This window comes from Mastomys coucha, unplaced genomic scaffold (genome assembly GCF_008632895.1).
Source record: "Mastomys coucha isolate ucsf_1 unplaced genomic scaffold, UCSF_Mcou_1 pScaffold22, whole genome shotgun sequence".
Classification (NCBI taxonomy): Eukaryota; Metazoa; Chordata; class Mammalia; order Rodentia; family Muridae; genus Mastomys; species Mastomys coucha.
The window spans coordinates 133,043,871-133,066,215 of record NW_022196905.1 but is presented as its reverse complement, the minus strand read 5'-3'; the positions used below and the strand labels follow the sequence as shown (position 1 = coordinate 133,066,215).

The window sequence follows — 22,345 nt, the reverse complement described above, 5'->3', positions numbered from 1 at the left end:
TGGCATCCCAGAGGTTTTTCTGAGCTTCCTAGTGGCTCTCTGGCCTGGGATGGGTAAAGCGCTTGTATAGAGAGGAGGCATCTGTGTCAAACTGGGAAGCTGTGGTGAGATAAGAAGTCTTGGGCACCCCTGGCATCTCAGAGACTCCTTTCCAACAATCTACACAAGCCAGACTAGGAACCATATTTGTGAGCCCAGAGACATGAGAGGCCATGGCTAGCCTTGGGTAGTTTTCTCTTACAGGGCAGCACTTTTACTTCTTAAGGTAACAAGTGGGCTGGAGATATGGCTCAGTGGTTAAGAGCACTGATTGCTCTTCCGAGGGTCCTGAGTTCAAATCCCAGCAACCACATGGTGGCTCACAACCATCTGTAATGAGATCTGATGCCCTCTTCTGGTGTGTCTGAAGACATCTATGGTGTACTTACACATAATAAATAAATAAACCTTTAAAAAAATTTTTTTTTCTGATGGTTCTGGCAGCATGTGTATAGTAGAGGATTGCAATTTGATCATCAATAGGAGGAGAGGACCTCGGCCCTGTGAAGGTTCTGTGCCCCAGTGTAGGGGAATGCCAGGGCCAATAAGTGGGAGAGGGTGGGGTGGCAGGCATGGGGAGGGGGGAGGCAAGAGGGGTTTGTTTTTGTTGTTTTTGTTTGTTTCTTTGTTTTTTGGAGGGGAAACTGGGAATGGAGAAATTTACATGTAAATAAAGAAAATATCTAAAAAAAAAAAACAAAAAAAATTTTTTTTTTTTTAAAAAAGTAACAAGTGGCCACCTAGGTGGATGACACTGAGATGCTCTTTGGAGCAGCCTGTGTGCACCAGGTCCTGGTACTTTGTGCTGTGGTGGTAGCATGACTACTGCCCCAGCCCAAGAGTCAGGAATTTGGAGTTCTGCCAGGCGCGCTGGTTGGCGTGGTAATAGGGGAACTTGCGCATGATAAAGTCGTAGATGTCGGACAGCTCCTCTGTGAACAACTTGGCAATCGCTTTAAAAATTAAACATGTAGTCAGTAATGGTGGCACAGACCTATAATCACTCAGTAGGCTAAGGCAGGACCATGCATTCCAGGTCAGCCTGCTGTATACAGTGAGGCCTTGTCTCAAACAAACAAACAAACAAACAAACACAAACACACGATTACCATATGATCCATTTATCCCATGATACACTTTTACACACAACCATGCAGAACCGCAAATCAGTGCCAGATGCTCAGAGGAGGTTTTCTGCAAGCAAACTTCCGATTGGAAACATACCTTTCAACAGATGTGTGGTATCCATGCTGTAGAGTACTACACAGGCAGTAAAAATGGAGGGACTCTGAGTATATGCAAAAGACCAATTTAAAAGCTGGTTTTGGAAGTTTGCCCACTTTATAGTCTGACTCAGAATGCACAGGAGAGACCAGGTAGATGCAGCAGGGCCTTATGACTCTGCTTTAGTGATGAGACTGTCTCCTTCCATCCCACAGTGTCAGGCTCACTCAGAACCCGGGGAATATATCCACACTGATTTCTAAAGCGAAGAGTGTAAGGTTACCCTGTGAGGAAGGCAGATGCAATGGATGGTGCTGTGCAGCCATCTTTGCTTTGTGAGGAGAGCCACTATGCTGCTATATTTGTAAAATAGAACACCACCTCAGAGGCCTGAAGGGATGACAGGAAGGACAACAGGGAACAGAGGAAGAGAGGGGAGTCTCCTATGTAACATGAGCCTACAGACCTAAACTGCAAGATACACATGGAGCAGTTTGTCAAAAACGTAACGGCATCAGACTTGAAACTTGCCCACGTTCTCTCCCACGCTGTGGTTGCCATTTGCTTCATAGCATCCCCTAAGGGACTCCAATATGTTTGATAGTTATAAATTATTGTTTAGATGATTTATTTACTTTTGTTTTATGTGCACTGGTGTTTTGCTTGCATGTATGTCTGTGTAAGGGCATTGGATCCTCTGGAGCTGGAGTTATAAACAGTTTTGTGAGCTGCCATGTGGATGCTGGGAATTGAACCTGGGTCCTCTGAAGGTACAGCCAGAACTCTTAACCATTGAAGCATCTCTCCAGTCCCCTCAACATGTTTGATTTTGATAAAACCCAACTGCAACTGGCTTACTGTTCCTTGTTTTGCTAGAGCTTTTGTTATTAGTGCATCCAAAGCTATGATTTCCCACAGTATCTCTTACAAGAGCTGTGCCCATTCAGCTGTAGACAGGGATCTGGCCTGTGTCACAGTGTCGGGGAACCCAAGGACGTTAGGGGAGAAAAATCAATGTGACACAAAAGACTCAGTTTACCTCACGGTGCCTGAAACAGGCAAATGTGGTTAGAAAGGACATTGTAGAGAACTAGTTAGGGGTGTTAGGTTTGGGAGGCGGTGTGGTGGTGATTTTTGACAGCCTAATGGGGCACAGCACTGTGAATATATTAATGCTGTTGAGCCGTACACAGGTAATCCTAGCACACAAGAGGCAGTTCAAGGTCCTCTCACCTACACAGTGAGTTGGAGGCCAACCTGGGATGGATACATGAGACCTTGTTTCAAAAACAAACAAACAAACCAAACCACCACTAACAACAACAACAATAACAAACTGTTTGAGAGTGGCTGGAGAGATGGCCCAGTGGTTAAGACCACTAGCTGCTCTTGCAGAGGACCTGGGTTTCCCAAATGGCATCAGACAACTATCTGTAACTTTAGTCCCAGGGGATCTGACGCCCTCTTCTGGTATCACTGGGTACTACACAATGTGGTACACATACATGCAGGCAAACACATATAAAATATAAAATAAAATAAAATAATAAAATGCTGCTAACAGGTGAGAGTGTTGAAAATGTTTAAATTAAAGTCTAACACCTGATTAAGACAGAGGGGAGATTAAGCAAGATTAGTCAAAGTCAGACACTGTATGTGTTTGGGACACATAGGATGTGTCCATATGCGGAGGCTAGAGGAGGACACTGGGTGTCCTCTATGATTTTCCGTCTTCCTTTCCTTGAGACAGGGTCTCATGCTGAACCTGGAGGTACACCGGCAGCCAGCCAGTCTCAGTGACCTGTCTGTTCCCATCTTTTACAGCACTGGGATTGCACATATACGTTCAACCACACTTGACATTTTATATGAGTTTTGGGGATCCAAACTCAGCTCTTACCTGCTTAGCTAGCTCCCAAGCCCTACTGTATTAATTTATTGACGTAAGATCATACAGTGTAGTCCAGGCAGGCCTAAAACTTGAGATACTCCTGCCTAAGCCTTTGGATCCTAGGGCTGGGGTTCCTCCATCCACGGATTCCTGTGTGGCACTGGAAGTGTGGGAACAATCTGGGGGGCCCCCTCCTGCGATCTCCACAAACTTGTGTTCCACCAAGGGGTTTGGGGTGTAAGGAGCTATATGAGCAGGGGCTGTGGGGGGCTGTACACATTGCAGGTCAGAGCTGAGAGGCAAGCCTGTAAAGGGACAAAGGAGACCCCTGAACTTGGGCAGAATGGCTGAAGGACATGGACATTGTCACCATGAGAACTAGGGAGCATGTGGGAAGTCTAATACTTCCTGGTCTCACAGACCCAGTCACATCTAGACCCTCATCCTGTCACTAGATAGCTTGGGCTGGCTACTCCAGCCAGCAGCCCCTGTCCTGTCCTTTCCCCTGCCTTGCCTGGATACATGTGTGTTTCCAGTGAGAATCTTAACTGAGTTTACACCTTCTTTCCCCTGGAGAGTTCTAGAAGGCTGGTGTGAGTTCACACTTGTCAGAAGCCAGAGGGAAGCTGAGTACTACATACCTTGATATTCCAGAACCATCCACTCAACTAGACTTCTTTATCTCTGTGTCATGTGAACTTTCCTGGGGAGATATGAAGAAGCTCACCCTAGACAGGACCAAGGACAGATCAAAACAATCATTCCCCTCAGGGTTAGTCTCGTGAAGCAGCGAGTATATTGGGTTCTCTTGGGTGACACTCAGGAAAGCTGCATCCTTGGAATTCTCTGTATGACTAGTCCAGGCTTGCCCTGTGAAAGAAAATGTCTGTGTTATCCTGGGAGGAGGCCTTGTGAAGCTTGTAAGTTTGAGGAACTGCCTGAAACTTGTGAGTTTGTTTGCTCCGTAACTAGCAGCCTCCATGGAGAGAATGGCTCCATTCCTAGGAAAGAGCTTACTCATGAGAAAGCAAAGTCTTTGGACAAAACAGCATTTATCTCAATGATGCTCTGGCAGAGGTGGCCAAAGATGACTGGTGTCCTAGAGTTTCCAGGTGATCATGTGACCATTCATTTCATCTTGAATCCCTGTGCCAACACCTGCCAAGAGCAAAAATCCTGCCTTACTTCCACACCCAGGCAGTGTGGCATCTATACGATATCCACTCAAGGCCCGATGCAGATGTGCAGTCATGATGAACATAGGCTTCGTGCATGACTCATGATCTGTGGTGGTTTGCATAGGAATGGTCCCCATAGGCTCATCTATCCGAATACTTGGTCATTAGAGAGTGGTGTTACATGGCAGGAATGAGGAGGTGTGGCCTTGACAGAGGAAGTGCATCCCTGGGTATGGGCTTTGGGGTTCAGAAGCTCAAACTAGGCCCAGCCTCTCCCTTTTCTTGCTACCCACTGATCCAGATGCAAAACTCTTGGCTTCAACTTTAGCACTGTGTCTGCCACCGTGCTTCCTGCCATGATGATAAATGACTAAACCTCTGAACTGTAAGCCAGCCCCAATTAAATGTCTTCCTTTGTAAGAGTTGCTGTGGTCATGGTGTCTCTGCACAATAGAGACATGACCCAAGCTCCGGGTCCACATGTCTCTGGATCACATGTGACATCATAATGTCATATCACCTGTCCTCATGTAATCTAAAACAGACCCACACATGTACTCAGACATGTACCCACAGGAACCAGGGACAGAAGAGACTCTTTGTCCATTCTGCTAAATGCACATTTGAGATAGGGGCTCATGTATCCCAGGTTGGTGTCGAACTCACTACATAGCCAGAGATGGCCTTGAACTTTGTAATATTTTATCTTTTAAAAATGATGTATTTTTATTTATGTGTATGTGAACATGAGTACATATATGTGCATGAATAGTGCCAGAGGTATCCAACATTCTCAGAGATATGTAGAGATGGCTGTGAGCCACCTGACGTAGGTGCTGAGAACCACTCAGGTCTTCTGCAAGGGAGGAAACTACTGAGCAATTCCTCCAAACCAGCTTTTGTTTTTGTTGTTGCTTTTTGGTATTGTTTTGTTTTTAAGACGAGGTCTCATATATCTCAGGCTGGCTTTAAACTCATTAGGTAGTGTGAAGCCTTGGGTTTCATCGAAAGTACTGCATAAGCTAGGCATGGGGGGCACGTGCCAGCAATGTAGAGGAGGCCAGAAGAAACATGTTCTTATAAACAATACAGAAAAACAGATGGTGGGTATTCGGGAGGTTTTCTAGGCTGGCTGACCTCAGTCCTCGAGTACTAAAGGCCTAGAGACTGGACGGGCAGAGTCAGAAGCTCATAGTTCTAAGCCCCCAGAGCCAGGGCCCTCTTGCTCCTGGCTTTCAAAGCCACAGGATATGCCTGGAGATGCTCAGGTGGAGACCTATCGCTCTGAGATTTAACCACTGGCACTTGGAAGCTATTGTAATCCTCAGTTTCCAGCAGCAGTGAATGGCAGCAGTAGGCAGCTGTGCCTGTTAGAGCCAGTTTCCAAATAGGCCTTGTGTGTGGGACCCTCATCCCTACAGCAGCCAGTGTTTCAGCTCTCTCTGGGGCAGGCTGGGACCCTCGGTCCCTGAGTTTTGACAGATATGTGGAGCTCTCTCAACCTATGTGGTTCACAGTTTCTAGTCTGGCTGTTCTCAATCTTCCCTCCTTGCGATCTTGGCCTCTCCGCTCCTTCTCATTGTCTCCATTGTCTCCACTTCCTGGTATTGCTCTCCTCTGGGATTCTTCAGCTGCCCTTCTGCTTGTACTACTGAATCATCACCAGCAGCAGCAGCAGCAGCAGCAGCAGCAGCAGCAGCATAATTGTGGTGATTTGAATAGATATGTCTCCCCCATCGACTCATGTGTTTGAGTGGTTGGCCCATAGGGAATGGCACTATTAGGAAATATGGCCTTGTTGGAGAAAGTGTGTCACTGTGGGGGCAGGGGCTTTGAGGTCACATATGTTCAAGCTATGCCCAGGGTGGCAGTCTCTGTCTGCTGCCTGTGGATCACTCTTACTTCCTTCTCCAGCGCCATGCCTTCCCATCATGATGCTGCTGGACTAAACCTCTCTGAACTGTAAGCCAGCTCCAATTAAATACCTTCCTTTGTAAAAGTTGCTGTGGCCATGGTGCGTCTTTACAGCAATAAAAGCCTAAGACAATCATCACCACCAGCACCTCTGCCACCAGCAGCAGTGGCGGCAGCAGCAGCATCTAGAGTAAACTGTTTGACTATGACAGAGTCTTTGTTTTTTTTTTTTTTTTTTTTTTTTTTTTTTGGTTTTTCGAGACAGGGTTTCTCTCTGTAGCCCCGGCTGTCCTGGTACTCACTCTGTAGACCAGGCTGGCCTCGAACTCGGAAATCCGCCTGCCTCCGCCTCCCAAGTGCTAGGATTAAAGGCGTGCGCCACCACCGCCCGGCTATGACAGAGTCTTTGAAGCCTAAGTTGTGCTTCATCTGTGGTTGGTGGGTAGCTTCCTCAAAGTGACTGTGGTGTTCTCAAAGCAACTGGATAACCGCCAGGGCCATCTGGCTGGATAATAACCCATAGTCCCATACTCAGTCCATCCAGGCATCAGGATGGTAGTGGTCAATTAGTCTAGACCCTAACATCTTAGTTTACGTGAGGAATAAGTAAACATTAATAGGTGTACAGAGGCTTTGTCCACAATAATGGTGATGACAGCATACAGCTACTGTCTCTGGGTCCTCGTGGTCTGTCTCACCCGCTCACTCAGATGAAAAACTGGTGAAGGTGTGAGAAAAGGGCAGAGTGCACTGGGATGAGAAGGCAGTAGCGGGCTGATAGTGGTACCTAATCTCTGCCCATCCTTGTTGCAAGCTTTCCCAGCATATGTGGTGCACCCACGCCTTTTCTTCCAGGAAGTGGCTTTCAGTGGATTAATATCTAAAGGCTAAAATAAGCCCCGGTATAGTATGGACATGTCTTTTTATATATTTTAGCTTCTTTGTTTCCCATATTGAATGGTTTACATTCTGATTGGGCACTTTAAACTGCTTGGCAGCGTGGCTAAAAATCGTAGGATGTGGAGAGGGGAGCAAAGAGGATTGTAGGAAGAAGCAGAGAATCTGAGAGTACACATGTACACACAGACATTGAAGGCACTAGTCAACAATGACCGGTTCTTTCCCTTGGATCTTTGAGTTCCCTGCCACATCTTGTCTGAGCATCATTTTATTTTTAATGTATGCAAGTGTTTTGCCTACATGTATGTATGTATAGCATATGAATGCCTGGTACATACAGAGGCTAGAAGAGGACACTGGATTCTTTGGAACAAGAGTTACAGATGGTTGTGAGCCGCTGTGCGAATGCTAGGAACTGAACCCAGGTCCTCTGCAAGAGCAGCTCTAAAGAACTGAGCCATCTCTAACCAACCCCCACCTCCCAAAGCTCTGTTATAGATTTTTAAGAACTTGTTTTATTCTCTCTGTCTCTCTCTTGTGTCTCTGTCTGTCTCTGTGTCTGTGTCTCTGTATCTGTGTCTCTTTCTCTCTCTGTCTCTCTGTCTCTCTCTGTCCCTCTGCCTCCTCAGTGCTAGGATTATACAGGGTCTATTTTCTGTGATAACTGAAGATTTGGAGAATGTCCTGGCTTTAAGACCTGGTTCCTCACAGTAAAAATGACAATGGGGTTTGACCCAGGGCACACAGCCACTTCAGAGGACACATGGCAATACAAGTGTATATCAGAGAGGCCCCAGCCAGAAATGTCCCAGAGTGGTCAATCCTGTCTGCACCCAGGTTTCAGACTCATAATTTCCAGTCTGCAAGAGAACACATTTCTGTTGTTTTAAACCACCAGGGCTGTGATCCCATGTCACAGATGTGACCTTGGGGCACAGAGAAGTTGCTGTTAGAGTCTACTGTGAAACAGATATATTTGGGTCATTGCATAGACCTATACAGTAGCTCAGAGCAGTGGAGATCTAGAAGTGTAGTGTGAGTGATTGTCAAGTTCCTATAGGTGACCGTGAGCAATTCCAAATTGATGGAGAAGACTTTAGTTCTTGTAAGGCAGTAGTTCTCAACCTTCCTAATGCTGTGACTCCTCAATACAGTTCCTTATGTTTGCAGGGATCTCCAACCATAAAATTAATTTATTACATTACAACTGCAATTCCACTACTGTTATAAGTTATAATGTAAATATCTGGTATGCAGGGTATTTGATGTGGGACCCCAAAGGGTTCGTGACCCACAGGTTGAGAACCACCAATGTAAAGTCACAGCACAGTGTAGTAGGTATTTACCACTGTAACAAACAACTGCAAATTTGCCAGCTTTAGCTAACAGGACAGGTGCTTACTTCTTTATTTAGCATGTGTATTATCATATGAGGATATGTGCGGTGTATGTGTGCACACATGTGTATGGGTGCACATGCTTGTGTGTGTACATTTGTCTACTTCAGTTCGCTCCTCCTTCCTTCCTTTCTTTCTTTCTCTCTCTCTTTCTTCCTTCCTTTCTTTCTTTCTTTCTTTCTTTCTTTTTCTTCCTTCCTTCCTTTCTTTCTCTCTCTCTCTCTTCCTTTCTTTTCTTTCTTTCTTCCTTCCTTTCTTTCTTTCTTTCTTTCTTTCTTTCTCTCTTTCTTTCTTTCTTGCTGTTGAGAGGCCTGTGCTCATTGATCGGCTAGCCTGGCTAGCCAGTGACTGTCGGGGACTTGCCTGATCACCTCTACCCTATGCTTGGGTTATAGACTTAGGCCACAGCACCTAGTTTTTTACATAGGTGCTAGGGATCTGAACCCGGGTCCTCATGCTTGCATGCCAACAGTGTTATAAACTGAGTCATCTTCCCAGGCCCACATGGAGCCTGCTGGCCAGGGCTCCTCAGCCTTCAAGTCTTTCTGCCACATAGAAACAGCTTCTCACAGAAGAGACAAAATGCACAGCAACCTAGGTGTCAGGTAATCTGTGTGGCGGCCATGGGTCTCACTGGCATGTCTTTCTGTGGTCTCTCTCTCAGCTTATTGAATTGGAGTAAATGGCAGGCGTTTTAGGCGATAAAGTTTTTGGACCCTTTAGGATAGTGATTCTCAACCTTCCTAATGCCGCAACTCCTTCATACAGTTTCTCATGTTGCTGTGACTCCCCCAACCATAAAATTATTTAATTGCTGCTTCATAACTGTACATTTCCAACGATTACAAGTCTAAATGTAAAGACGTGGTATGCGGGATTGAGAACCAGTGCTCTAGAGACTTGTAGTACCTATGACAGGGACTGTGGGGTCATGGATGGTGGGCAAACAGGATGAAAAAAAGCAGGTGTGGCTAGCTTACCTTCTGAGGGTACAGGCTTAGGTGAGGCCCCATGAAGCCTAGTAAGCACAGAGGCCACAGCAAGGCCAGAAGGCTAGCCCCCATCCCATGAAAGCACCTGGGCTGTGTTTGACCCAGGCTACTGCCTGGGTTGTATACCAGTCTGAATACTTAGGCTTCCTATACTGGGCCTAGCAGAAGAGTCTGAGCCCCATGTCCCCTCTCACTGGCCTCTTGGCCTCCCCTCCCTGGGAACACCAACATTCTGCACGCGCACGCAGTCTTCAGCTCAGCATCTGGCCTAGCCATCTGCACTGCATCTGTGCCTGGTGGCTCACAACCATCTGTTCTCCCCTTTCACTCTGTGGGTCCAGGGGATTGAACTTAGGTTGTCAGCCTTGGTGGCAAGTACCTTTACTCATCGAGCCATCTCACTGGACTTGTTTTGTTATTTTTTGAGATGGGGTCTCACTCTAGCCCAGGCTGGCCCAGAACTCCTGGACATCTTCCTGCCTCAGCTCTCTAAATGCTAGGATTACCAGCATGAGCTGCCATACCTGGCTTGACCTCATTTTAGAAGGACCTACGGTCCTGGATTAGGGCCATCCGGGTGATCTCATTCATCCTCTTCTCCTCCACCATGGTCCTGTCCCCAGTCACAGTAGGAGTTGGACATCAACCCATGGATATGGGATGCAACTGGCACCTCCCTTCATTCCTTATAGGATGCCTGCCCTGGGTGATGTCTGTCCATTTGGAATCCTCACAGGTTTAGTGACGTGATCATGTCTCTGTCTCTGTTGCCTCTGGGATGTAGACGTGCTTTTCAGCTTGGCTGGCCACAGGGCTCCACGGGTTGGTTAGCAGTGGAGGATCTTGGGAGGATAGGGGTAGTGGGGATGAGACACCCTGTGACCTCTGTGATCATGGACAGGACACCTGCACTGGGATTGGCACAGAGGAGGCTGGCCTCTTTTCTTGGCCAGACTGCTAGATGATGGTTCTAGGCTTCCTTCTTGAGGCATGGGGTTAATACTGGGCCTTGTGCTGACACAGGAGGATGGGAGGCAAGCTGGGGGGGCACTTGATCGCTGTTTCACTCCCGTGGTGGTTCAGTGGTCTTAGGCCACCTGCTGGTATGCTGTGCAGAATGGTCCCTGAGACCAGGTAGGGAGGCCTAGTGGGTCTCAGCAACCCTAAGTGTCTAAGTATCTGGCCCCGAGTTTGCCAACTTAGGAATCTGCTGGCTTCCTGTATCTCAGCCTCACTTTCTTCCATTAAAGGTGGAAAACAGGGATGGGAAGATGGCTCAGGTCATGAAGTACTTTCCTGAAGGTCCAAGCTCCATCCTCAGATTACACATAAGGAGCCAGGCACAGAGGTACACATCTGGATTTCCAGTGCTGGGGAGTATCCCTGGGGACTCGCAGGTCAACCTATTAAACCAAATTGAGCTCCAGATTCAGAGAGAGAACCTGTCTGAAAAATTAGATAGAGGGTGGCAGAGGGAAGATGTATGGCCTCAACCTCTGGCCTAAACACACACACACACACACACACACACACATACATATATACACACACATACACACACACACACACACACACACACACACACACACACACACCCCTGAACTACATATATACACATACATATATATACAATTAGCAGGCTATGTACTATTGCTTCTGAGAACATCGAGGACTTAATTGTCGGGTCTAGTGCCTCTGTGAATTACTGCTGAGCACCCCCTCCCCACTCCCCTACTAGGGGAGTGGCATGTGAAGCAGCCACAGGGTGACAGCTGGGAATGCCTGGAATAAGGGCAGGCCATCGTTTGTTTTGTTTGTTTGGCATTCTTGTGACTCAGGCGTGCACAGCTGTGTAGTGGGTCCTCCCCACTGTCCTCTCCTGGACAAGACCTGGCCCCTGCCCACCATGGCAGCAGCTTACTGGAAGGAGGTAGGACCTTCCTTCAAGCAGAGGAGATCTGAGCCCTGGGGCCAGCAGAGCAATGGCTTGCAGCTCTCATGGGCCCTGGAGCTACCCATTCTATGATTATTGCTCAAGTATGTTGTGGCCCTATGTAGGGCTGTGCAGACCACACCCTTGGAGGGCCTCCTGTGGCTCAGAGCCCAAAGCTTTGCAAGGAGTGGGGCAAGATATAGCTGACCTCCTACTTCTCCCTTGCCCTGCCCCTTTGGAGCATAGACCTTGCTAGTCTGCTTACATTTTAGGGGCTGGGCAGGCAGTCCTCTTCATAACCCTAACAGGCTGAAGACCCACATCCTGCAGACACCATAAGAGCAGACATTTGGGGTCTGTCTAGGAGGATAGCTGTGCCAAGGAGTGAGTCCCCACCCCAGAGAGCCATGGCACACGCTTGCTGTATCTTTATTGCACTGTTACCTCACTGCAAACTACTCCACAAAAATGTCCCAAGGCTGTCCTGCTGGCCTGGGGCCATGGGCTCTGCGTAGTGTCTTGACATCCATTGTCCAGAGCTAAGCCAAGGCAGGTGGTGCCCACCACCAACTAATAAGGCCTGATGACTCTGCAGCAGCGGACAAGTGGATAGCTGGTCATTCCTAGGTGCCCATCTGCCTCGACACAGGCCGTGATGTCCATCACTGCCTCCCCTCCCTAGAGCTCTCCAGTCTTTGAGAGAGGAGGCCCCAGGATGGAGGAGCAGAAAGTGGGTTATAATTGAGGGCCAGAGTGTGATCACATCATAGAAGGTCCTTGAAGTGGCCCAGAGGTGATCTCTGGTCTGCTGTGGTTCTCCACTGACAGGAGTGTGAGCCTTTTGTTAAGTACAAAATAGTGAGTTAAAGGTCCCTCCCTATGCGAAGGATGGAGCGCTGGCCCTACTCTCCTGCATGTCCAGAATGCTTTGTCTGGTTTCTGCTGGAACTGGAGGCCCTTACATCCCTATCAGAGCCATGAGGGAGACCCCATGCTCCCTGCCACAGGTCATCCTATGGAGATGACCAATCCCGTCCGAATTCACTGAATTCACAGGTGACTAGGCTCTGTGCTCCTCCTTCTTCACGGGCAGTGTGGTCACTACCTCTCCGTGGAGGCTCTGTGCTCAGTGGTTAGGTCGTCCTCCACCACACTGCTCAGCCCGTCCTTCTCCACACAGTCTCGCACAGCCTGCAGCACTATGCGCAACCGCCGGTCCAGGGCCTCCAGGTGCAGCTGGTAGAGCACAGGTGCCACCTTGTCATGCTGCAGGGACTCAGCCATCAGCAGGCTCAGTTTGTGCTCTTCTTTGGCCAGTAGCTGCAGTCTCAGGTAGGTGGACCTCCTGATCCTGTGGAGAGAGTAGGGTGTCACTACGGGGAAGGAAAAAGGGTGGGGGGTTCTGGTGGGGAGGCATATCGCTGGGGAGAGAGAGAGACAGAGACAGAGACAGAGAGACACAGAGAGAGACACAGAGAGAGACAGACAGACAGGGATATGGAGAGAAACACACAGAGACATGAACACAAGAGACAGAAACATCGAAAGACAGACTTGGAGAAAAAGATCAGAGATAGGAGAGAGAGACAAAGAGAGAGAGAGAGAGAGAGAGAGAGAGAGAGAGAGGAACAGAAACAGAGATAAACAGAGGGAGACAGAGACAAGGAGGCCCGAGACCCAGGTCTCATGGGTCTGTCATATGGAGATGGGTCATTCTAGCCCAGTGGTTCTCAACCTTCCTAATGCTGCAGCTCTTTAATATAGTCCCTCAATTGTGGTGATTTCCCTCAACCATGCAATTATTCTCATTGCTACTTCATAATTGTAATTTTGCTACTGCTATGAATCAGAATGTAAAAATATGATAGGCAACCACTATGAAAAGCTCGTTCAACCCCAGAGGGGTCGTGACCCACAGGATGAGAAACCACTGTTCTAGACATTGCTACTGTCCTATCCAGAAAGACAGGTGGCAAGATGGGGCATCCCTTGTCTTGAGGGCTGACCCAAGACTAGGCTAACTGCTAACCTGGGAGACTGTCCCTCCTCAGCTGGCCAGGTGCACTCCTGTGTCTCCCAAGGGAGATAAGTAATTTGCTTTGGGAGCCATTAGAGAAGGGGAGGTATGAGAGACTGTGGAAGGTGGGTGGGTTGGATGAATCTGGAAGCCATGGCCAGGAGGGAAAGGACCCTGTCTGGACTTACAGCCTATTTTGGGTCTTGGGTCCTTACAGGTGGGGGTGGGGTGCCCGAGTGAGACTTAGGGAGGAGAGGTCAGGAGGAGGCTGGGATGGGCTCGTTCTGCAGATACTTGTCCACTGGTGCTCCAGTGGGTGGGAGCAGGCCTCTCAGGTGGTGATGGCTGCCTCGTGGGCAGCAAGAGACCATGCAAAGCTTGACACGTACCTGCAGCACTGGTGTAGAGGAGCTAGAATGGAAAGCTCATCGTGTGAGTATTTCCCAAACCTGTGGGATGAAGGTAGAGTGGTCAGAGCAGCTGGAAAGCCTGGCTGGGTCCAGGGCCCAGCCCTCAGGGTCCCACCTCCCAGTACTGTGGTGCCGTAGGACCATGACAACCTCATGAGGTTCATCAGTGCTGAGGGGTGGCCATGTTCAGCACTGGCAGTAGAGGTTAATGACCTCTCTCAGGCAGAACGTGGCCTTTCTCATCAAGCCATGGGCCTTCTGGCTTCTGGTTTCCCAGGGTAACAGGAAGGTATAATAGAAAGTACTCATATGGTCACTGCCATGAATCCAGCACACTGTGCGAGTCTCGGCTTCCTCACTGATGCACACCCTGATGAGCCCTAGGCCCTGCCTCTGCCCCAGTGATTGCTTCTCAGGCTAAGCTAGTCCCTCCCTTCCCCCTCCCACCCTTAGGTGAGGATGGCTAGAACCCCAGGGTCTTCAAGGGCACAGAAGACCCACCCGCGACCGTTGTCCAAGTGTATGATGAAGGTCTCATTCCCGAACTTTTCAAAGGTCTCGTAGTGATGCCGGTCCATGTTCCCTGCAGGGACAAGCACGCACAGCTGCTCAGAGGCCTCTGCCCCTTCTCAGCTGTGGGTCACCAGGTGATGCCCCCAGCCTAAGGTGTTCAGGCATTCCTGGCAGCCAGTACGCCCTGCAGGACGTACCCATGAGGAAATCAAAGACAGTCATGTCCATGATGTCCAGGATTCGGTGGCCACTGTCGTAGGGTGGCGTCTGCTTCACCTCCTCACAGTAATCGGGGTCCACTTCCCACCTGTGGGGGGGGAGGGGACAGTATGAAACCAAGACTGAGGTCCCCTCCTCTGAGTGAAGAGCGAGGTCCAGGCTAGATTATTTGGTGTTGCCTGGCTTAGCAGAGCATGGGGCCAGGAGGTTCACATCTTGTAAAGAGGATTCACAATGGGGATGGAGTGTCTTCAGGGACACACATTAGGACAGGCTGAATGAATTGGAATAGAGGCCTGGGAGGTGATGAAGCAATTCTTCCTTCCCTAGATAGGTCCAGGGCTGAAAGCACTATCAGCTGATATCATGCTTTTTATGCAAATGGTGTGTGTGTGTGTGTGTGTGTGTGTGTGTCTTTTCTAGCACCTGACAGGCAGTGGGTGAAGGAGGTTGTGTTTTAAGGGATACCAGTATCAGCTAGCACATCTTGTACATCTGAGATAGGAACCCTGTAGTGGTTAATATTGTCAACTTGAGTGGCTTTAGCATCATCATGGAAACACACTCCTGGGTGTGTCTGTGAGACATGTTTCCAGAGAGGTTTAACCAAAGCAAAGACTCTGAATACATGTGGGTGGCACCATTCCTTAGGCTGGAGTCCTGGCTGAATAAAACAGAGAAAGTGAGCTCATCTCTCTCTGCTTCTTGATTGTAACGAGCTACCTCATGTTTCTGCCACCATGTCTCCCTCATGATGATGGACTGAACCCTCACACTGTGAGTCAAAAGCCATCTTTGTCAGCAACAGTGTCCAAGACATACTGCTGTCACCATCTCACAGTGGCACAAGCAGAGCTAGTTTTGTACTGTTCTTGCTGCCTCTTTTGACTCTGAGCCGTGGACTACTGACTCCCCAAGCCCAGTGTCCTTGGTGACACAGTGGGCAGAAGCTGGCCCATTAAGTCCCAGGTGCCTGACTCACTCTGCCTTCTTTCGCTTGTGGTAGGAACGACGCCAGGGGTTCCGCCATGTCTTCCTCTTGGCCAGCGACAGGTCAGGCAGGAAGGCCGCCAGGGATCCTTCGATCTGGTCGGGCCTCCCACACAGGGCATGCTCCGTGGAACAGTAGTAGGAACACTCCCCATAGAAACAGATGTTGTTGGCTTGCGAAGGATAGATCCAGTCAGTGGCCATCACCCCCAGCAATGCCCACAGTACATCACCTCTCATCCCATACCCTGAAAGTCTACAGAGCAGAACTCCAGCCACAGGGAGTCCAAGTCAGACCCTGTCACAGTGAGAGCTGCTTCCTACTCACACTGATCTCGTAAGATCGATTCAGGCTCCCGAGAGCAGAGAAAATGCCAGTCATTCACCAGAGGAAGTTCTAGTATTCACCTGCCAAGAGCACTTACAGCCCAGCCCAAAAGGAACCACATACACAGGCAAAGCCATGAGCAGATAAGTTTCCAGAAGAATATGAAGGGTCTGGGTAGGTAGATCAGTGGCAAAGACAGCCGGAACTATGAGGACCAGAGTTCCATGTAAAGAGTTCATGTAAAAAGCTAGGTATGACAGCTCATGCTCATAATCTCTATGCTGGGAGGTGAGACAGGAGGACCCTGTGGCTCACTGCTGGCCAACGTGGCCTATTTAATGAGTTCTAGGTAAAAGTGAGAGACCTTGTCTCAAAAAGAAAAGAAAAAAAAAAGTAGATGGTGCCCGAAGAAGGACTCCCAAAATTGGCCTCTGGCCTACACACATATGAACACATATGAACATAAACACGCACGCGTGCACACACACACACACACTCACACACACACACACACACACACACACACACACACACACACACATGCATGCACGCACTTGCATGCATGCAAGTAGTCATAAAGCTCATGGGAACACATTCAGTATCTTTTTCATCTGGGAAACTCATTCCAAACCCTCAGTAAGAAACCAGCTCACACCCTCTTGGGTGGTTGTGATCATATGGTGACATGGTGACATGTGTCAAGGAGGTAGAGAGCCATGGGATCCCAGCAGGGATCAAATGATGAAGACACTTGGAAGACAGCCTGGTGGCTATTGAGGAGAGTACACATAGGATTGGCTCTGACCCGGTTGCTCCAGCGTGGGTTCACAGCACATAAGAAATGTGGAAACATTTCCAGGTACCAGCCTTCGTGACTCACAAAGGAAAGAAGCCACCTTGACACGGCCAGCCAGCACCGGAGAAAGGAAACGGTTTCCTTTCTTTTTCTGTTTTTGAGAAAGAACTTCAGATAGTCCAGGCTGGTGTCAAATGTACTGTGTAGGCAATGACCTTGGACGTGTGTGTGTGTGTGTGTGTGTGTGTGTGTGTGTGTGTGTATGTGTATCTGCTCATACACGCATGGGCATGTAAGTGTATACACCTGTGGGAGGAGCACCAAGGACAAGCTCAGATGCCATTCCTCAGACACTGTCCACCTTGTTTTGGAGACAGGGTCTTGCCAAGCAGGTTGGGTTAACTGCTCCACTTCCTTCTAATTCCCACTTCCACTCCTTATATCTGGTGTTGCAAAGGTGTAGCCCCATTTTTAAACATGGAATCTGGGGATTGAGCTATAGTCCTTGGGCTTGCAAGGCAAGCACTTACTGACTGAGCTCTCTCCCTAAGCCTCTGACCCTGAACTCCTGCTTTCAATTCCTAGGTGCCGGGACGGCAGGTATGCATCGCTATGCCTGATTTGTGTGGTGCTGGGGATGGAACTCGGGGCTTTGTTGGTGCTGGGTAAGCAGTCTACCAACTGAGCTGCCTCCTCATTGACTGTGTATGCTTGTAACCCCAATGCTGGGGATGTTCAGACATCCCTAGAGCTGGCTGAACAGTCAGTCTAGCTCAATCGGGAAGTTCCAGGTTCAATGAGAGATGCTGGTCTAAAAGGACAAAAGAAACAAATAAATAAATAAAGTAAGATGGAGAGACATTGAGGAAGACATCTGATGTGAGCCTCTGGATTACACACACACACACCCACACCCACACACACACACACCCACACACACACACACACACACTAACATAAAGCAAGGTCTTCAAAGCTCACCTATGCCATACAGCCTCCAGAGGAGACGGAGGCTGGAGAATCGCCAGGACCAGGTCTGGAAGGCGAAGGGGTAGGAGGGGGCGTGCATTTTCTATGATTCCTGACACACCCGTGGGCACACAAGTCCTGGCTGGCCAGGCTCACTTCCTCTCCTCTCCCCTTCCCTTCTTGGCTTCATTGCCCCCCCACCCTCAGTCTGTGCTGGGTAATTAGGCTGGAATGGATCAAAAGGAGACCAGCCCCGCCCATTGCAGCTCCAGGTGCTGATGCAGTTTACCCAGCCGCCCCCGCCTCCCCACTCCTTCACCCCTGCCTAGGACAGAAAAGCATTGGAGGCCAGGCAATACCACAGACTCCAGGAGGAAAATTTCTCTCCCATCTCTTGTTGGCCAGAACCATGAAATTGGATGCCTCTGTTAGCCTGCTGGTCCTACCTAAGCTGGGCTCCGAGCCTATCAGGCTGAAAGAGGAATGGAAATCTGTTTCTGCTCTGCACAACCTGGCTTCACAGAGGCACCTAAGGGTGAGGGTGGTAGGTTCTCAAAGCTGTGTGACCAGAGGTAAAGCCCATACATCTCTGTGCTCAGTGGCTTCACCTGTGCTGCAGGGCTAAGAATCACGCAACAGGACAAAGCTGAGGTGGCCTGGTACCTGGGGTCAAATGAGTATCTTTTGAGACATATTAATGAAGGCAGAGCTGTGGAAAGCTGTAGTCTCAGGAGAGAGCCTGCTGGGGCCATGTCCTCCTCCAAGGGCCTGAAGACAGGGCCAGCCAGTGAGATCTCAGGCCAGGTCTCCATCATGAGCTAACACATGGCTACTTCACGGATCCTGTGCCCTTGGCTGGAGAGGCCATAGTATCCAAGAGAGGCCTGTCCTCCTGCCAGGGTCAATTCAGCAGAGTCGGAGTCCCTGCAGGGGAACATGTGCCCTTTGTGCTCTCCATGTCACACAAAGGCTGCAGACACATTGTCACTATTGGGAGAAGATCCACATGGAACCTACTTACTCCTCAAAGCGCATTCGGGCTGCCCACTGTTGAGAGAGACAGTTCCATGGCTACCTGCCAAACCCAGACAACAAGGAAAGAAAGGAAAAGCTGACTGAGTGAGGGTCAAAACTAATCTACGTTGTGAGATGCCAAGGCCAGGGTGGGGGTGGGGGTGTATGCTGAGACCTGTGGTCACAAAGGCACGAATGCTTTGCAGAAACAAACAGGGTGGGCATAGATGACCGGGGTACATGAGCCACGTCAGCAGAAACAGAAACAGCAGCCAGGTGGTAGCAGCACACACCTTTTATCCCAGTACTCCGGAGGCACCGAGGCAGAGGCAGGCGGATCTCTGTTAGTTTGAGGTCAGCCTGGTTTATAGAGTGAATTTCAGAACAGCACAGAGACAGCAAAAAGCATGTTCCTTAGACCTGGGGGTCGGGGAGGGGCTTCAGTGGCTCACTCTGGCCTCTCAGCTGTGTAGAACTGGGGCAGTTATCTGCCCTGCCTGAACTTTATTTCCCAGTAGCTACCCTGCATTCAGGATGGAGTCGAAGGCTCTGAGCCAAGCTTACAGAAGGCCCATCTGAGGCCTGCCCCACCTGGAAGGGAGGGCCATGCTCCTCCCAGACTGACCCAGTGCAGAGGCGCTCACAAGTAGAAATGTGTCTGCTGTGATCAAAGGCTTTCCAGCTGCACTTAGCTCTCAGAAGCAGCAATGGCAATTTTGGCAGCAGAAGGATCTAGAAGAGCAAGCAAAGCAGAAACAGGGAATCTAAACAGACCTGGCTTTCTAAAGTAAGATCAAAGCTGCCTCCAAGATCCTGTGCTTCAGAGGAAACCAGACATCTGGAAGGTTCTTGGCAGAAATTGGCTGACAGGGCAGAGTGGTCTGGTGGGGACAGCTAGGTGGAGGTGACTGTGTTCAGGAGTGGCCAGTGTCACCCGTTCTGCTGCATGTTAGGAGGGAACCATCTGGGTCTCATGAACCACCTTAGGGGGTCCCTGACAGCCAGGGGAGATTCTTGGGGTTCACAGGAGCTAACGAATAACTGATAACTGACTGGAAGCCTCACCAGGAACTGCAAAATGGGAGTTGTGGGATAGCTGATTGGAGCAGCAGCTGCAGGGGGGAACATGGAGAGGAGGTGACATGACAAATGGTGGGTCCCCAGTGTGGGAAGTCCATGGGAGGAGCAGGACAATTAGCGGAGGTCCCCTGCTGAGGATGGGAGGGAGCCCACACCAACTAAAGATGTGTCTCACTTGCTCACAAGAGCATTTAGCTCCATCTTTGGTTTACTAAGATTGAACAGGGCCTCAGGATCCTGAATGACATTCCTAGATCTGGGCATGGTATCTCCTGCCTGGAATGCCAGTTTTAGGGAAGGTGGAAATGACTGGATCCCTTGGGCCTCCAAGGTCAGTGAAGGACCCTGCCTCAAAAACAAAAAACAAAAAGCACCAAACCAAGGATGAGAGAGTTGAAGAGAAAACACCTGGCATTGACCAATGGGCTGCACGTGCAACTGCTTGTGCATGTTCATGGGCAAACCAAACAAAAATAAAATAAAATAAAAACAAACAAAATCCAGAATCGTTCACTGCTTCAAAATGACTAAGCCCACAGTACATTGACTCTGCAGTGGGTGACCTTGATGGTTCCTGTCTCAGAAGCCCGCATCTATGACTGCTGCTTCCACCCCACATACCCGCACGAGATGTCTATCTGCCGTCCCTCAGCAGAGCTGCTGGGGGCCTTGGGCTATAGAAAACACAGTCTAGTGAGTTCCTGACTTGCTTCTGCCTGTCCTAATTCCTCTGATTCATGCCGGGTGATCTCCTCAACTGTATCCACCCAACGGTACCAGCAGGTAAGAGTTGAGCTGGAGGTGGAATGCCACTGCTGGCAAATCATCTCCAGGGAAACAGGACTGACCCTGAGGATGTTTAAAGTGACACGGGCAAATCTTGGGATCACAGTGCTGAGTCACAGAACCAAAGCTAAGAGGCCATTTGTGGGTTCCCAAATGGATCACAGCAGAGAGAGTACAATGACCCAGCTGGGACAGCCGGCACCATGGGCTGGCAAGGGGCAGGAGGCTGAGGGTCCTGTCCTGGCGGTGGAGGGAATTACTACACAGATGTCTGTATTTAGAGCATCGAGCTTGGTAACTGGCATTCTAAATACTACACAGAGAGCCAGGGAGGGAGCAAGTAAAGTAGTTGCTAGGGAAGCATGAATATCTGAGATCCATTCCCCAACCCATATGAAGAAGGAGGAGGAGGAGGAGGAGGAGGAGGAGGAGGAGGAGGAGGAGGACGAGGACGAGGACGAGGAGGAGGAGGAGGACAAGGAGAAGGAGGATGAGGACGAGGAGGACGAGGATGAGGAAAATGAGGAGGAGGAGGAGAAGCTGGGTATGGTGGTAATGGTGTAGACCTGGCATTGGGTAATAGAGATGGGAGGTTCTCTGGACCTACTCAGTGAGCTCTAGGCCAGGGAGAGACCCTGTATTTAAAAAAAAAAAAAAACAAAAAACAAATCAAGGTTAAATGCTCCTGAGGAATGGTAGCCACAGTTGACTTCTGCATACATACACATGAGCACACGCGCACACACCCTCCCACGCACCCTCACATACCTGCAAACAAGCAACTGTACACACAGAACACCATTTGACACCTTCCTCACAGACCCGTCCAGGGAAGAAGGAGAGGATAGCAAAAGTGCTTGGAACACCTGCACCCTCCCAATCTGGGCAGAGATACAGACATTGATTGTCAAGAGGTAGAGTGCAGTCCCTCTGTGTCCCCAGCTGTGGAATTCCTGACGGCTGTCCTACCATCCACATGTTACCTGAGAGCTCTGGGGGCTGTATAACCTGGTCCCACAACTGCAGCGGGTGAGATTCCTGCTGCTAGCCTAAGTGAGTGACATTATCCAGCCTGTGTGTCCCTGGAAGGGAGTGTTCTCAGCAGGGACTGGCATTTAGACCCCTGTCTGACCTACTCAGGGTCATCTTTATTTCCTGTCCTCACTTGAGAACCCAGGACTGAAGCCTGAGCAGATGGAGTACTTGCTGGGTCTGAGAAGCCACAGGTCGGCCATTTTGCTTAACAGTGGTGCCTCTGAGAATAGGGTGAAAATCACTTTAAAAGTTGCAGTCGGGCCTGGGGAGATGATCCGGCCAGTAAGGGCCTTGTCTCTTAAGCATGGAACCTGAGCCCATCCTCAGAACCCACATAAGAAAGCTGAACGTGGTGGTATGTGCTTGTAATCTCAGAGCTAGGCTAGTGGGGATAAGAGGATCTCTGGGGCTCACTGGCCAGCCAGCCTAAATGTGATCAGTGAGCCCCAGATCCCAGTGAGAGACCCTGATTCAAAAATCAAGGTGGCCATCACCCGAGGTAGGACACCTAAGAGTGCTCCCTGGTCTCCAGAAGTATGCATGTACACACCTGCAAAATGACTAAGTGCACAGGTATGTGAAGGAGTGCACACACAAGAATGAGTGCGCACACACCTATGTGAACAAGTGCATACAAACATGAATGAGTACACATGCTACGCACACTCGTCTACTCCAGTCACATCCAAAATATCGGGGATAAAATCCTGATAAAGGATA

The 22,345-nt window shown here is 49.4% G+C and overlaps 1 protein-coding gene across 1 annotated transcript in view; it reads right to left on the bottom strand.

The window, feature by feature from the left end:
• Positions 1-11,881: 11,881 nt before the first annotated feature.
• Positions 11,882-22,345, bottom strand: part of Fam20c (FAM20C golgi associated secretory pathway kinase) — a 55,314-nt gene continuing 44,850 nt past the window's right edge. Inside the window, exons 6-10 of the mRNA XM_031338457.1 lie at positions 15,610-15,790; positions 14,606-14,715; positions 14,397-14,478; positions 13,875-13,934; positions 11,882-12,819 (exon numbers count right to left, since the gene is read on the bottom strand). Coding sequence (XP_031194317.1) covers positions 12,570-12,819; positions 13,875-13,934; positions 14,397-14,478; positions 14,606-14,715; positions 15,610-15,790 — 683 coding nt within the window. The 3' untranslated portion in view covers positions 11,882-12,569. The remainder of the gene's footprint in view (positions 12,820-13,874; positions 13,935-14,396; positions 14,479-14,605; positions 14,716-15,609; positions 15,791-22,345) is intronic.